Below are 15,571 nucleotides of genomic sequence, written 5' to 3' on the forward strand. Positions count from 1 at the left end.
ACCATGACATCCGGGGACCTCGCGCCGGGTCATATGGCGGTCACGTGACGCCGTTCCGAGTGGCGCGCTGTATGTGAGGCCCCCAGGCAGCCGCGCTCCACGTAGCGCCGGCAGCGGGGCCCGGCCGAGAGGCGCCCTGCCGGGGGACTCAGAGCAGTCATTGGACAGCGGCCCTGCGGTGGGCGGGGCTCCGAGTCGTCTCGCCCTTCTGATTGGCTTAGTTGCCTGTCAATCCCAGTGTGTCCCAGTTGCCCTGGTAACGGATCCGGCTGTGGGGCTCGCGCCATGGCCCGGCTGGAGCTGTTCTCCCACGCGGGGCTGCGCGTGCGCTACCGCGCCGGGCTCTGCTCGCTGGCGGCGCTGGGGCTGCTGCTGCTGGCGGCGCTCACCTACCTGCCGCCGCTGCTGGTGGCGTATCGGAGCCAGGGTGAGCGGCCGGAGCCCTCGGAGCCCGGCTCGCTCGCGCGGGTCAGACCGAAGGGCCATCGCGCCCGAGGGCGGGAATCCCCGAGCGACCCCTGCCCAGCTCTTGGGGACCCCGTTCTAGCCTCGCCTTGCAGGTCCTCTGGCAAGGAGTTCCACAGGTTGACTGCGTGCTGGGCTATCAACAACACTTCCTTTTTATTTTAACCTTGCTGCCCGCTCATGTCATTGGGTGACCCTTAGTTCTTATGCCAAGGAAACCAGTAACTATCTTTTCCTCAGTCACTCTCTCCACATCGCTCCCACTCTCCCTTAGCGTCCTTTTTTCTAAAATGAAAAGTCCCAGCTTTTTAATCTCTTCATATGGCACTTGTTCCAAACACTTCATCATTTTGTTGCCCTTTTCTGAACCTTTTCCAATGCCAAGAAATCTTTTTTGAGGTAAGGCAACCACCTCTATATGCAATATTCAAAATGTGGGCATCCCATGAATTTATAGAGTCAATAAAATATTCTCTATCTTATTCTCTATACCTTGTTTAATGATTCCGAACATTCGGTTTGCTTTTTTGCCTGCTGCTACATGTTGCATGATGTTTTCAGAGAACTATCCAGAATGACTCCAAGATCTCTTTCTTGATTGGTTATACCCAGGGCTCGCCAAGCCACATGCACAGATCACCCGAACCCGGCTCTTCTGGATTGTAATCTACTTGCCACAGGCGAGTAGATTGCATTATTTGTTGAGCCCTGGTTATAACTAAATTAGTCCCCATCATTGTTTATGTATAGTTGGCATTATTTTTTCCAATGTGCATTACTTTGCATTTATCAATATTAATATTCATTTCCTATTTTCTTGTTCAATCACCTAATTTTCTGAGATCCTTTTGAAGCTCTTCACAGTCTGCTTTGTTCTTAACTATCTTGAGCAGTTGAGTATCATGTGGCAAATTTTGCCACCTCACTGTTTACTCTTTTCTCCAGATCATTTATGGCTATGTTGAATAGGATTGTTCTCAGTCCCTGCTTGGGGGACACTGCTGTTGCTGGCTTCCACATCAGGGAGGGGCCAAACTCTGGCAGTGTTCACTCCTCCTTCAGCATCATTCCCAGCACATATTTTCCTATTATGTCTCTGCTTGCAGGACTTTGGCTGAAGCAAAGTACCTACATGGAGCAGCCCACAATACAGTTTCGATATGAGGTACTTCTGGTGGCTATGACTGGAGCTGAGCCTGGCAGCTTCCTGGCTTGGAGTACATTTCCAACCTTCAATCGCCTCCAGCAAGACCAGCTGCGAGTTCCTCTTATTTCAGTAGGTTATGTGCAGTGGGGTGGGATCATAGGAGGGTGCTCTGTTGACTTAATTATCTGTGTTTGAAATATGTGCCAGTTGGCCCACACACCAACTTGAAATACCTCCAGTGATGGGTTACACTAAGTAAAATGCCCTTATGGGCTGGGAGAGGGGAATATGCAAACCTTGCGAATATATATATGGTACAGTAGATAATTAAAGGGAGACGTGAGGGAGGGAGGTATAGAGGTTAAATAAGCGGGTGAGGTATAAAAAACATTAGCAAGAGAATGGAGAATACAGCTCCATTGTATTGGATAAAGGAAAAATAGATGCTGGAAAAGATCTGAGAAAAAAATGTCACCAAGTATTGTGTAGAAAGTCTTTTGGTTAGCTGTTCGGTAGTGCTTTCAGCTTCTAACCTCTTGGTGGTAGTTCCCAAGTGAAGTATTCTGATTCCAGTGGCAAACTGTTATACCTTTTGTATCATATAGACCAGAGAAGAAGACCAGAATCATGATGGCAAAATGGACCAATTACATTTTAAATTAGAGCTTCCTCTACAATCTACAGAGCAAGTACTTGCTGTCCAGCTCATTCTGACTTTCTCATATCAATTACATGTGAGTAGTTCAGAGTCTGTCAACGTAGATGGCCCCCTCACAATGATATTTGAGTGCCCAGTTCAGCATTCTTGTAACAATAATGTAAGTGACAATAAAAGACCATAATATACATTTTTTAGAAGTCTGCTGTATGTCAAGACTAAGTAAATCCATGTTTGATATTTTTTTACTCCTGGCCAAGCTTTCTGCTGCATATGTCATCAGACTGCTAGAACTCTCCTAATTATAGCTGTGGGGTTTTGGCAGGCACTGAGAAATATACAATTTTGTTAGAAAAGGATGCTGCATTTTTATATTCCCTTAGCTTCTTGCAATACCTAATGATATGTCAGTTCTCTAGGGGTGACAGTAGCCCCTGTTTTAGCAGATATTCTTACAATTATTTTATATGCTCTTAGATTATAGAGCAGGAGCAGTTAAGATATGGCCTGCTGGCTGACTTTGGATCCGCCCTGCACCACCCTCTCTGCTCTCTGCCTGCTTCAGCCCCAGGCCACTCAAAATGGCTGGCTGCTCCCTCCATATGTCTCTAGGCACTGCATGCCCCTTGCAGAGGGGAGGGAAGACTGTGCATGCCCCTGCACTCACTGGTAGGAAACAGAGCAATGTGGTCAGGGAGCAGAGCAAGCAGGAGTCACATTGCTTTACTTCTGTCTCTGTTGTCAGTGAGTAATACGAGAGAGGGCAGACTCCAGTTTCCAGAGCCCTTGTAGTCCCCCAGGATGCATCAGTTGGGGAAAGAGGGTGGGGGGCAGAGTAGGGGCAGGGGAGGCATGGCCTGGGGCAGATGGGGGTTGTCCTGGCTTTTCCCCAGACTGAGGTAGGGTCATGTGGCCAGTGGCTCCCTGTGTCCCACTTCACCAGTCACCCCTGCTTCTGGTCTTAGAATCTATGAAGCCTCATGTCTAAAATTATCTTATCTCTTTTTGGCTCTTAAAATTTAGTGTAAAATAAAATGCATATAGAAATTTTGTAGCGATTTAAGGATGAAAGATTTTTGGAGAGTTTTCTTGTAGATTTAGTTGTATCTACTGTTTTAGTTTCAGTAGATTTAGTTGTATCTACTGTTCACTTTTTCAGAGAATGTCAACATTTGTGATGCAGAGCATGGCTTTTATCCAGTCGTCCTCCCCTATTCCAGGGTCCCAGCTTTATGTGAATGGAGACCTGAAATTGTACCAGAGGCAATCACTTAGCCATTGTGGAGTAGACACCAGATACAATGTGAGGAGAACCTTTCTTGTCCCATTACCCTTTTTGCATGAGTAATGACCAGAATTATCCCTACTCAGAGCACAGACTGCATCCCAGACTAGCTAAACTATGGTGTACTTACTGAGTAACAGGGTGGGAGAAGCTCCTGTGGCTGCCATGCCATGTAGGCTGTGGACTGGGATTATTTATCTTTATAGACAGAAACACTTTGTGCAACAAATTGGGTAAAAGCAACTTTCTGGTGAGGGACATGAATTCTTTATATTGGCATTAAAATACCACATTGTGTAACAGGTATCTGTGATCAATGGCACAAGCCCTTTTGCAAGCGACTACGAAATCACTAACATCATTTCAGCATACCAAGATAGAAATGGTAAGTCAGAACTAATGAATTTTAATCCTAGGACGGTTTATATGAAGTTTGAGGAACAGCTAGCCAAAAATTGTAAAAAGGAATAGCAAAATGTTTTTAAGTACATCAAAAGCCAGCTAAACAACCAGTGGGGCCAGTAGACAGTCAAGATGCTAAAGGAGTACTCAAAGATGATAAAGCCATTGTGGAGAAAATAAGTTCTTTGCTTCGGAATCTCCAGCTGACCCGGCATTTCAAAGGAGCAGCGCAAAGCAGGGCCTGGGGTCAGCTGGAGTCCCCAGCTGACCCCAGGCTCAGTGCAGCACTGCCCCTTTGAAACACTGTGGCAGGTGGAGTCCCCAGCTGATCCCAAGCTCCATGTTGAGCTGCCCCTTTGAAATGCTGCCCCAGCTGGAGTCACCAGCTGACCCTGGACTCAGTGCAGCTCTGCCCTTTTGAAATGCCATGAGCAGGGACTCCAGCAGATCCCGGGCTCCCACTGCGCTGCCCCTTTGAAACTCCCTAGTGGCATTTCAAAGGGGCAGTGCCCAGAAACACCTGCAATTAATGTGTTAAAAAAATTAACGCGTTAATTGTGCTCTGCATTAATTGCAGGCATTAACATGCATTAATTGACAGCCCTAGTATTTACTTGTTCGCATAACATAAAAACTAGAGGTCATCAAATGAAATTAATAAGTATCAGGTTTAAAACAAAAGGAAGTATTCATGCAGAGCGCAGACAACCTGTGGAACTCCGTGCTAGAGGATGTTTTGAAGGTCAGGACTTTTAATAGGGTTCAAAAAAAGAACTAGATAAATTCATGGAGGTTAGGTCCATCAATACTTATTAGCCAGGATGGGTAGGAATGGTGTCCCTAGTCTCTGTTTGTCAGAAGCTAGAAATGAATTAACAAGAGAGGAATCACTTGATGATTCTCTATTCTGTTCACTCCCTCTGGGGCATCTAGCATTGGCCACTGTTAGAAGACAGGATGCTGGGCTGGATGGACCTTTGGTCTGACCCAGTACGGCTGTTCTTAAGTGTTTACATATAACAATGGTTGATGGCTGTTCCTGAGGATTTATCTTTTGGGTATCAGTTTGAAAGGCCTCTTACGCATCTTCATTCTTTTTTGATTGCAGTAACAACAGTTTTTTACGGTCCCAATCCTGTGTGGCTGGTAGGGAGAGCTGCAGAAGCACCATTTGTGATTAATGTCACTATCCGTTACCCAATGGAAGTTATTTTATATCCTTTAGTAATTGTGTGAATTTCAATTATATGGTAAGATATTTAATGATGTTCTGAACTTAAAATACAGTGCCTTTCCCACTTCACCTGTATGTAATATCAAACATATCAAAGTAGTGAAAATGTTTCTAAACTTTCATTGGTAAATGTGTAGATTCTAAGGTGGAGCTACTTGTGCTCAGAATAGTAAGGCTGTTTTAGAAACTTGTTCAAACTCAGTTATGGCTCCATCTTCCAGTGGTTCTCTTATGAAAAGTTATGTACAATTCCCATAGTCCCATTTTTTTTCCTGGATTTATTTCTAACCTCTTCCTTTTCTAAATATACATACTCACTTCTGTTGAGTTGTGCTGCATTTAATTTTAAGTTTACAAGTTCGGTAATGCTCCTTGACTCTTACTACATATCAGCCAGGTTTCTGGGAAATGATCAAATTTGCTTGGATCCAGTATGTTAGTATCCTGCTTATCTTTCTTTGGGTGTTTGACAGAATAAAAACCTTTGTGTTCCAGAATCAGGTGCTAACCACAATACCAGTGTTGCCAGTTTCCCCAATATCCTCTTATAAACAGCACCAGGCCTGATCAAATGCCTGAAATGACTTCAAAGAGACTCAGATAAGAGGCTATACTTCATTTTCATTTTCTTTAAATGTGTGTATCTCTGAAGATGGGGAACTTTATAAGTTACATTCTGGATCATGTTCTGTTAATGCTACCGCGGTCTAAGGTTCCAGGATATTTTTATTTCTTTGTATTTAGCAGACATCAGGTTGCTGTGAGAGAACACTGTTTTGAGATTTGTGTTCGGGAGTGGGAACGTGGGGGAGAGATTTTAAAAGAATGGGAAAGAGGCAAAGGCACACTTCCCAAGAGTTTGTGGTTCCACATCCTCTTTCATTGTTCTGGTACCTTAATGTCCCTGTTCCACAATCATGAACAGGCAACAGCCCTGTTGCTTTCTGTGTTGCACCTTTGTTTGGAAGACAAAATGTTATCATATGAATTAGATTTTATTAAATGCCAGATATTTTGAACATGTAACATTAGGTGTCATTTTAATTGAATGATGGACAGACTTAATTTGATGTATTAACATTAATTATCATTTTGACACTTTATTATTTATTTGTATTACCATAGTACCTAGACATGGACCAGAACCCCAGTGTGCTTGGTGCTGTGCAAGCACAGGACAAATTGATTATCCCTAAGCAAAAGTACAATTTCAGGTATGATGATTGATGACAAATGGATACTGAAAACAAGGATGCAGTAAGACAGTACTGGCTAGCATGGTAACAGTGCAGTCTAATTTATGCAATCATTACAGTATTTGTTTGTTGGCATCCTGGCAAATGGGTCTTAAGGAGGGAGTTCAAGCATGAACAAATGAAGTTAAACCATGGAGAAGGTAGGGTTACAATGTAAGAAATGTAAAACCATGGTAATTGGAGATACGGATTTAAACATCAAAATTGATGATGAGCTAGAGTGGGTAGATCAATTTCACAGATCTTGGAAGCATAATAAGTCAAGATGGTCCATGTTCAGAGGAAATAAGAATAAGGATCAGCAAAATGAACATGTCTTCGGTAAACTTAGGAATATTTAGAAACTTACTATCATAGAATACTAGGACTGGAAGGAACCTCGAGAGGTCATCGAGTCCAGTCCCCTGCCCTCATGGCAGGACCCAGTACTGTCTAGATGATCCCTCAGACATTTATCTAACCTACACTTAAATATGTCCAGAGATGGAGATGGAGATTGCACAACCTCCCTAGGTAATTTATTCCAGTGTTTAACCACCCCGACAGTTAGGAACTTTTTCCTAATGTCCAACCTAAACCTCCCTTGCTGCAGTTTAAGCCCATTGCTTCTTGCTCTATCCTCAGAGGCCAAGATGAACAAGTTGTGGCACCCTTATGACACCCTTTTAGATACCTGAAAACCACTATCATGTCCTCTCTCAATCTTCTCTTTTCCAAACTAAACAAGCCCAGTTCTTTCAGTCTTCCTTCATAGGTCATATTCTCTAGACTTTTAATCGTTCTTGTTGCTCTTCTCTGAACCTTCTCCAATTCTCCACATCTTTCTTGAAATGTGATGCCCAGAACTGGACACAGTACTCCAACTGAGGCATAATCAGCGCAGAGTAGAGCGGAACAATGTCTTCTTGTGTCTTGCTCACAACACACCTGTTAATGTATCCTAGAATCATGTTTGCTTTTTTTGCAACAGCGTCACACTGTTGACTCATATTTAACTTGTGGTCCACTATAACCCCTAGATCCCTTTCTGCCGTACTCCTTCCTAGACAGTTGCTTCCCATTCTGTATGTGTGAAACTGATTGTTCCTTCCTAAGTGTGGAGCACTTTACATCTGTCCTTATTAAACTTAATCCTGTTTACCTCAGACCATTTCTCCAATTTGTCCAGATCATTTTGAATTATGACCCTATCCTCCACAGCAATTGCAAATCCCTCGAAGGTTGGTATCATCTGCAAATATGGTATCCTTACATACAAAACTCAGTGTGTGTTTCATCGTAACTCCATATGGAGAATATTAGGAGTAAACAGTGAGGAAAGAAAAATGAACTATGAGGTCAGAAAAATGGCTACAGCATGGTCTCTATTGCAAAAAATTTGTAAGAGAAGACCTCAATGCCTAGGATATGTGTTATGAATGGGTCCTAACTGACTGTCATAGAATCCTGGGTCTGGAAGTGACATCATGAGGTCATTGAGTCCAACCCCCTGCCCAAAGCAGGACCAATCCCAACTAAATCATCCCAGCCAGGGATTTGTCAAGCTGAGACTTAGAAACCTTTAGGGATGGAGATTCCACCTCCTCCCTAGGGAGCCCATTCCAGTGCTTCACCAATAGTGAAATAGTTTTCCCTAATATCCAACCTAGACCTCCCCCACTGTAACTTGAGACCATTCCTCCTTGTTCTGCCATCTGTCACTACTGAGAACAGCCTCTCTCCATCCTCTTTGGAACCTCCCTTCAGGAAGTTGAAGGCTGCTATGAAATACCTCCTCACTCTTCTCTTCTGCAGACTAAATAAGCCCCAAACCCTTAAACCTCTCCTCATGTGCTCCAGCTCCCTAATCATTGTGGTTGCCCTCCTCTGGACCCTCTCCAGTGCGTCCACATCCTTTCTGTAGTGGGGGGCCCAGAATTGGATGCAGTACTCCAGATGTGGCCTCACCAGTTCCGATTAAAGGGGAATCATCACTTCTCTAGATCTGCTGGCAATGCTCCTCCTAATACTCCCTAATATTCCATTCACCTTCTTGGCTACAAGAAAAGAGAAGATTGCGGGGGGACATGATAGCATGGTGCCAGACAAGTCAGAGTTACTCAGACAGGGGTTGCTGGAACATCTCACAGCTGGCTTGGTCTTGAAGTGCTTAGATATTACACTGCTTTCACTTAGGCTTGGGCTATTTGCAGGGTGATGGAGAAAGCTGCAGGTGCATGATTGATCTTACCAATCGACAGTCTGTTCAGCAGTGATCTGTACCGCTCATGATTCGTGTTATACAGATGTCGGCATAGTCTGAAGCTCTGACTATAACATGGCCAAGGACATGCCAGTGTTTGAAAACCACCTGAGGCATCCTCGGTCCAGTTTGTTACTCTGCCTGGTGCTGGTGTTTGTGAGGAGCTGGCCATGCTTCACACTGTTATGGAGGAGAATTACACTGGGGTAGACCTTTCCCACCCGTTCTTTGCCCATTGTGCCACTGCAGAGTGGGGAGCCCTGTCCGACTCTGGCATTGAAATCTCCAGGAGGATGTTTGCCTGCCCTAGGTGTGGCTGCAGTCCTCACATCAAGTGTTTATAAAACTGCTCCTTGTTGCCTTCATCATCCTCAAGTCTTGGGGCGTGTGCACTGATCACTGCAGCATTGTCATGATCAGAAGGAGTGCTGAATAGCACCCGGTGACTAAGGGGTTAATTCAGGTACCTAGCAAAGATGTTGGCTGGAGGGAGGGGTTGGGCAATCAGCCAATAACAATAGAGGTAGGAATTTCAGACTTGAAAAGAGGGGTTTTTCTTTTCTTATTTTTTCTGAGGTCAGAGCAGTTTCTCCCAGGTCTTGAGGGAGATGGGAGGCACTTTCTGTCTCCAAGAACCGACTTCTTGAAAAGTTTAAGTGGTAGGGCTGTCAAGCAATTAAAAAAAAATCACAATTAATTGCGCGATTAATCCCGATTAATTTTTTTAAAACAATAATAAGACTCCAGCTGACTCCAGGCTCTGTGAAATGTTGCCCCTTTGAAACACTGCCATGGCATTTCAAAGGGGCAGCGGGGCACAGCTGATCCCAGGCTCCATTCATGCTGCCCCTTTGAAATGCTGTGGCAACATTTCAAAGGGTCAGCACTGCACGGAGCCTGGGGTCAGCTGAGGACTTCAGCTGACCCCAACTTCGCTTTGTGCTGCCCCTTTGAAACTCCACGGCAGTGTTTCAAAGGGCAGCACTGCATGGAAATGCCTGCGATTAATCCACATTAAAAAAATTAATATGTCAATTCTGTCCTGCATTAATCACAGGTGTTAATCTGCATTAATTGACAGCCCTAGTAATTAGGGAAAAGTTTAGCTAGTCCATCAGGATTTATTGTTTTCCTTGTTTGGGGGTTTGAAAATCATGACTGAGCTGGCTAATTGTTTTTCTCTTTTGTAACTAAGGATTACAGCCCAGGAACTTTCCCTGAGTATATGTATCAAATTGTGGCTATTTTCCACCTAGCCAATTTACTATACTTGCAACAGTAGTTTTGTTTTGATAATAAAAGTTCTGACACAACAATCGGCCAATACTGGTTAATTAAAAGAAAAAGAAAACTCTTAAGTGCCTAGTTACAAGGGCAGAGTCCATGGTTGTCTGTGAAATCCCTCTGTTTTTCCCAACTCCAAGCAAAACGGAGATTGGGGCAGGGGGAGAGCTTTACCTTAGGGAGGGGATTCCCAAATGATCCCTTCTCTGCTTTTCTTGGAATCACTTCAGTGGTGGCAGTTGTTACCCCAATTTTTATGCAACAGCAATGAAGAAACAGTCCTGGTTTTTTTTCTTTTTGAATCTCAGGAGACTGAAATTGAATAAGTTTGTCTCTGGGAATCAGAGACAGGTTTGGCAGAGGTTATTCTGCTAGCCGGCCCCCCAACTCTGCATGCATACTCCTAGGTTGGTGGATTGAGCCGTGATGGGCATAATGGTTATTCCAGAGCTGGAGCTGAGGAGTCGTGAGATACTCATTGATCCCCACGGGGAGCTCCAGCAGCAGACTGGCGAGCCTATGTTTGATGGCAAATCCAATCCCATGGAATTGTAGGAAAGCAAAGCCATCTGAGAAGAGACAGAAGGTGTCAACACCCATATCCTCTTTTCATTGGCCCTCATCAGCTAAGTGATTCCCATGAGAGCTGCAGTGTCAGAACTGTATCTTGCCAGGTCTCTAGCAATTAGAATAATAGAATCATAGAATCCTAGGGCTAGAAGAGACCGCTGGAGTCATTGAGCCCAATCCCTGCCCAAAGCAGGACCAATCCCAACTCAATCATCCCAGCCAGGGCTTTCTCAAGCCAGGACTTAAAAACATCTTGGGCTGGAGATTCCACCCCTCCCTAGGGAACCTGTTCCATAACCCATTCTGGCTGTTCTCTATTCTGGGCATTCGCTGTGCTGAGAGTCCGTAAGGGTGTGGGCATTCCAGGTGGCAAAATTCAGTGTCTCAGTCGTGATGTGGGATGGTTGGGACACTATCAACCTAACATTTTGTGAAGGTGCAAACAGCTCTTTGTGTAGATTCCTGTGTTAGGAAGAGTGCTATCTATTGACTTTGTTTCTTATCTGCTTCGTTTTAACTACCTGATCTTCAGGTGCTCACTGATTCCCAGTTCTGCCTTCCTGTTTTTCCCTTTGATATTTGCATATCCTCTGCTCCCTGCCCCCTCTCCTTTTTTTCCTTCCCTCCTCTCCTATTTATTTTGGGTCTGCACATCCTAAACTCAAAAGTCCAGTCATCTAAAGAAGTGGGCTGTGCCCACGAAAGCTCATGATAGCATCTACATGTTTTGTTAGTCTATAAAGCGCTACCAGACCATTTGTTGTTTTCAAAGTTATATCTTGTTTAGGCCATGGAGTTGAGTGATACTATTGGCTGCGACCATCCAGCTGGAAGAGTATGAGAGCGCCTTTACTCAGATCACCATTTCTAGCCCCCTCCATGTTTTGGGTGAGCCAAGGAGATAGATCTCTTCCAACCCTCTGATTCTATGATTCTCAGGAGGTTAATGAGTCCAGCCCTCTGCCCAAACCAGAACCAATCCCAACTCAATCATCCCAGCCAGGGCTTTGTCAAGCTGGGACTTAAACACCTCTAGGGATGGAGATTCCACCACTTCCCTAGGTAACCCGTTCCAGTGCTTCACCACCCTTCTAGTGAAATAGTTTTCCTTCTATCCAATCTAGACCTCCCGCACTGCCATTTGAGACCACTGCTCCTTGTTCTGCCATCCATCATACTGAGAACAGCCTCGTTCCATCTTCTCTGGAACCTCCCTTTAAGAAGTTGAAGGCTGCTATCAAATCCCGCCTCACTCTTCTCTTCTGCAGACTAAATAAACCCAAATCCCTCAGCCTCTCCTATTAGGTCATGTGCTACAGCCCCTAATAATTTTTGTTGCTCTCTGCTGGACTCTCTCCAATATGTCCACATCCTTTCCATAATTGGGGACCTGGAATTGGATGCAATACTCCAGATGTGGCCTCACCAGTGCTGAATAAAGGGGAATAATCACTTTTCTAGATCTTCTGGCAATGCTCCTCCTAATGCTCTCTAATATTCCATTCACCTTCTTGGCTACAAGACGACTGGCCACCTCTAGGACCATGGCCACCATCAGGACAATTACTCCAGACGTGACAGATTAGGCATTTTAGAACTCACTTCTCAAAGAATTAAATTTAAGCATAAGAGAAATACGAGTTATGAAATACACACGCCAGTCAACTGTTGATTCATATAGTGGATGAAAAGCTGGATAACTTCCAGGTCCTTTTCTGCTGAACTGAACTCCTAATGCACCCTAATATGTCATTAGCCTTCTTGACTACAAGGGCACACTATTGACTCATATCCAGCTTCTCATCCACTGTAACCACCAGGTCCTTTTCTGCAGAACTGCTACTTAGCCAGTTGGTCCCCAGCCTGTAACAATGCTTGGGATTCTTCCGTCCCAAGTTCAGGACTCTGCACTTGTCCTTGTTGAACCTCATCAGATTTCTTTTGGCTCAATCTTCTAATCTGTCTAGGTCACTCTGCCCTCCAATGTATCTACCTCTCCCCCTAGCTTAGTGTCATCCTCAAACTTGCTGAGGGTGCAATCCATCCCCTCATTCAGGTAATTAATAAAGATGTTGAACAAAAACCAATCCTTGGGACACTCCACTTGAAATCGACCACCAACCTGACATTGAGCTGTTGATCACTACCCATTGGGCCCGACAATCTAGCCAGCTCTCTATTCACCTTACAGTCCGTTTATCCAATCCATAACTTGCGGGCAAGAATATTATGGAAGACCGTATCAAAAGCTTTGCTAAAGTCAAGGTATATCACATCCACTGACTTCCCCATGAGCTAGTGACCTCATCATAGAATCTAAGCAGATTGGTCAGGCAGGACTTGCCCTTGGTGAATCCATGTTGACTGATCACTTTCCCCTCCTCCATGTGCTTCAAAATGGATTCTTTGAGGATCCCCTCCATGATTTTTCCGGGGACGTAGGTAAGGCTGACTAGTCCGTGTAGTTCTTCAGGGAGGTCACTGATCAGGATTTACTGCCGAGGTGTCCTCACAGGTCTCTGGCTTCATTGATAATAACTAGGAGGCTGCTTGAGTGTGTGCTCTGTGATGTGTGCCTTATAGACTTGTTCAGTTAGTCTCCACAGCAGACCCCAAGTGAGCCCCCTCAGCTGGTGGTCAGGGCAGTGCTTGGTGTATGTTGTACGCCCGAGTCTTCAGCTGCTAGAACACAAGGTCCCGTCGCAGCGGGCAGCCTTAGGGAAGGCCGATGGGCGCCCCGAGAAGTTTTATGTCCATGTCTTTGACCGCTAGGACTGGGGTCCCTTCGTGGCGGGCAGCCAAGAGGCTGACAGACGCCCCAAAGTTTATAGGGGGAGCTTATTACACCTCAGACTTTAACTGCTAGGACACAAGGTCCCGTCGCAGTGGGCAGCCAAGGGAAGGCTGAGAGGTGCCCATGGGTCTGTACCTTGGAGGCGAAACGATCCAAATGCCCAGCTCTCCCTATATCTGTCCCTTATGACCGGCAGGAGTTCTTTTTGTTTGTGTTTGGTTTGGGTACAGCAGCACGGGTTCAAGTCAGAAACTTGACACGCACTTGCTTATTTGTAGGAGAAAGAGAAAGGAAGGAAAGAAAACTTGGTTCAATATATAAAGTGAATGAGGGCACAAACTTATTTTTACTATAATTTAGGCAGCGGTCCGAAAGCAAACCGGGTGGCAACTTGATTGACAGGACAATGATTTCTCGGGGCTTTAAAAATGGCCGCCCAATTTGTGAATGAAGCAAAATGGCTGCTGCACCTTTGATTGACAGGCTAATGATTTTTCTGTGGTCTGATTGGATAATTGCTGACCGCAGGTCTCCAATGAAACAAAATGGCCATTCGCAGTGCTTCAATTGAGGAGAAAGTTTTCTTAAGTATGATTGACAGCCTAACAAGATACCAGAGTTTACATAGAAGGGAACGGCCATTCAAGGTTTCTAATAGAAGTTAAGTGTTTATTGCAATTTACAGGTAGATACAAAGACTCCCTGCTGTTTGATTGACAAGTTAATTGGGTTTTTAGTTTATAGCTAAATCACATTACCAAAGGCAGTTTTACAATAGAAATGAAACAGTTTGACCTAAGAAACTATAGCAGAGTAATTAAACTTATAACATAGTAACAATTAAAGTGTACACATAAAGAAACACATTGCAGGTACAATTCTCACCCCTGTGTTCCAGACTTGGCGTGGCCAGCGTCTTTCTCTCAATCCCTCGGGAAGAAGCAGGACGAGGTTGGGCGTCCCACAGACCTCAGGAGACCATCAATACCTACCAGCAGGTGTAGGTGATTGGAGCTCAAATGGGGCGGGCTACTAAACCCCTCTTTATACCCCTTGGGTCACATAGGCTTCTTCCTGGTCTCAAGTGGCCAATTAGGAAAAATGGCTTTGAACACCAAGTTTCCCACGAACGGTGCAAAGCATAATTCACACCTGGGAAAATGCAAACAATGGGCACCTCTGGTATGTGACGGGCGAAGAGTCCTTTCCTGGGACAGTGCGGGCCTGTCAATTACTGGTACTAGCCATCAGGGCGACGGGAGGCCCCAGTCGTCAGCTAGCCCATTTACTGTCTGGTTTCTGTTTATGGTAGAGTCAGGGACAGGCAGCACACCTGCGTTCCCAGGGCATCAAAGGCTGACTGCCTTTCTCTTGCTCTCTGGGGGAGGGGGGAAGCAAGATGGGATTCACGTCTGGCTACAAGCCCCCAAAGACCACAAACCAGAGATAATTTCATGGAGGTTAGGTCCATAAAAGGCTATTAGCCAGGGGATAGAAGTGGTGTCCCTGGCCTCTATTTGTCAGAGGCTGGAGAGGGATGGCAGGAAACAAATTGCTTGATCATTGTCTTTGGTCCACCCCCTCTGGGGTACCTGGTGCTGGCCACTGTCAGCAGACAGGATACTGGGCTAGATGGACCTTTGGTCTAACTCAGTACGGCCGTTCTTATGTTCCCATGAGAACCAGAGCCTGTGCTCTGGAAGCTTTTCTCAGTTGTCTGAAGAAAGCGTCGTCTATCTCATCCTCCTGATCCGGTCTATAGCAGCCACCAAGCACAACATCACACCTGCTGCTTCTGCCTCTAAACTTAACCCATAGACTCTCAACAGGCTTTTCTTCTTTGGGGATGTCCCCGCGGGTGCTGCACTATGGGTGCTGGGCTTGCCCCAGTGCCGCAGACGGAAGCTTGTGATGAGCAGTGTTCAGCTGGTCCGTGCATGTGCCACGGGCTCGCAGTTTTCGCGCTCTTTTCTGTCTCGCGCGGTCCGGCCCCCCGCCAGTTCCTCTTCACTGCCTCAGGCTGCAGACGCTTGGAACCACGCTCCTCATTTCACTCACTGAACTAGATTCCTTCTAGTTCCTGCTTGTACATACACCTCTGTTTCCTCTTTCCTTTGTGTTTTCCTCATTTATTAAAAAAAAAAAAAAAAAAGAGATAAAGTCAACAGAGACATTATCACTATATTACCATTACTTTAGAGATAAAACTTCTAATCCTCAGGCAGCTAAACATC

General features: G+C 45.2%; 2 protein-coding genes across 5 annotated transcripts in view; both read left to right on the top strand.

The window, feature by feature from the left end:
* Nucleotides 1-29: 29 nt before the first annotated feature.
* TMEM231 (transmembrane protein 231) lies at nt 30-15,496 on the top strand. 4 transcript variants are annotated; one of them, XM_089781601.1, is made up of 7 exons: nt 30-178; nt 1,572-1,741; nt 2,218-2,346; nt 3,430-3,573; nt 3,859-3,940; nt 5,066-5,171; nt 5,578-15,496. In XM_089781601.1, the coding sequence occupies exons 2-7, from the start codon at nt 1,598-1,600 to the stop codon at nt 5,756-5,758; spliced, it is 786 nt and encodes a 261-aa protein (XP_089637727.1). In that variant the 5' UTR covers nt 30-178; nt 1,572-1,597; the 3' UTR covers nt 5,759-15,496. The 4 variants fall into 4 exon arrangements, with proteins under 4 accessions (XP_089637727.1, XP_089637725.1, XP_089637724.1 ...); XM_089781598.1 differs by lacking the exon at nt 30-178 and adding an exon at nt 190-427; XM_089781600.1 differs by lacking the exon at nt 30-178 and adding an exon at nt 434-864.
* Nucleotides 6,314-15,571, top strand: part of LOC149523760 (carbohydrate sulfotransferase 5-like) — an 81,212-nt gene continuing 71,954 nt past the window's right edge. Inside the window, exon 1 of the mRNA XM_075918242.2 lies at nt 6,314-6,405. The gene's annotated coding sequence lies outside the window, so the exon portion shown is untranslated. The remainder of the gene's footprint in view (nt 6,406-15,571) is intronic.

The sequence above is a fragment of the Pelodiscus sinensis genome, chromosome 12, assembly GCF_052426305.1.
Source record: "Pelodiscus sinensis isolate ZL-2025 chromosome 12, ASM5242630v1, whole genome shotgun sequence".
NCBI lineage: Eukaryota > Metazoa > Chordata > Testudines > Trionychidae > Pelodiscus > Pelodiscus sinensis.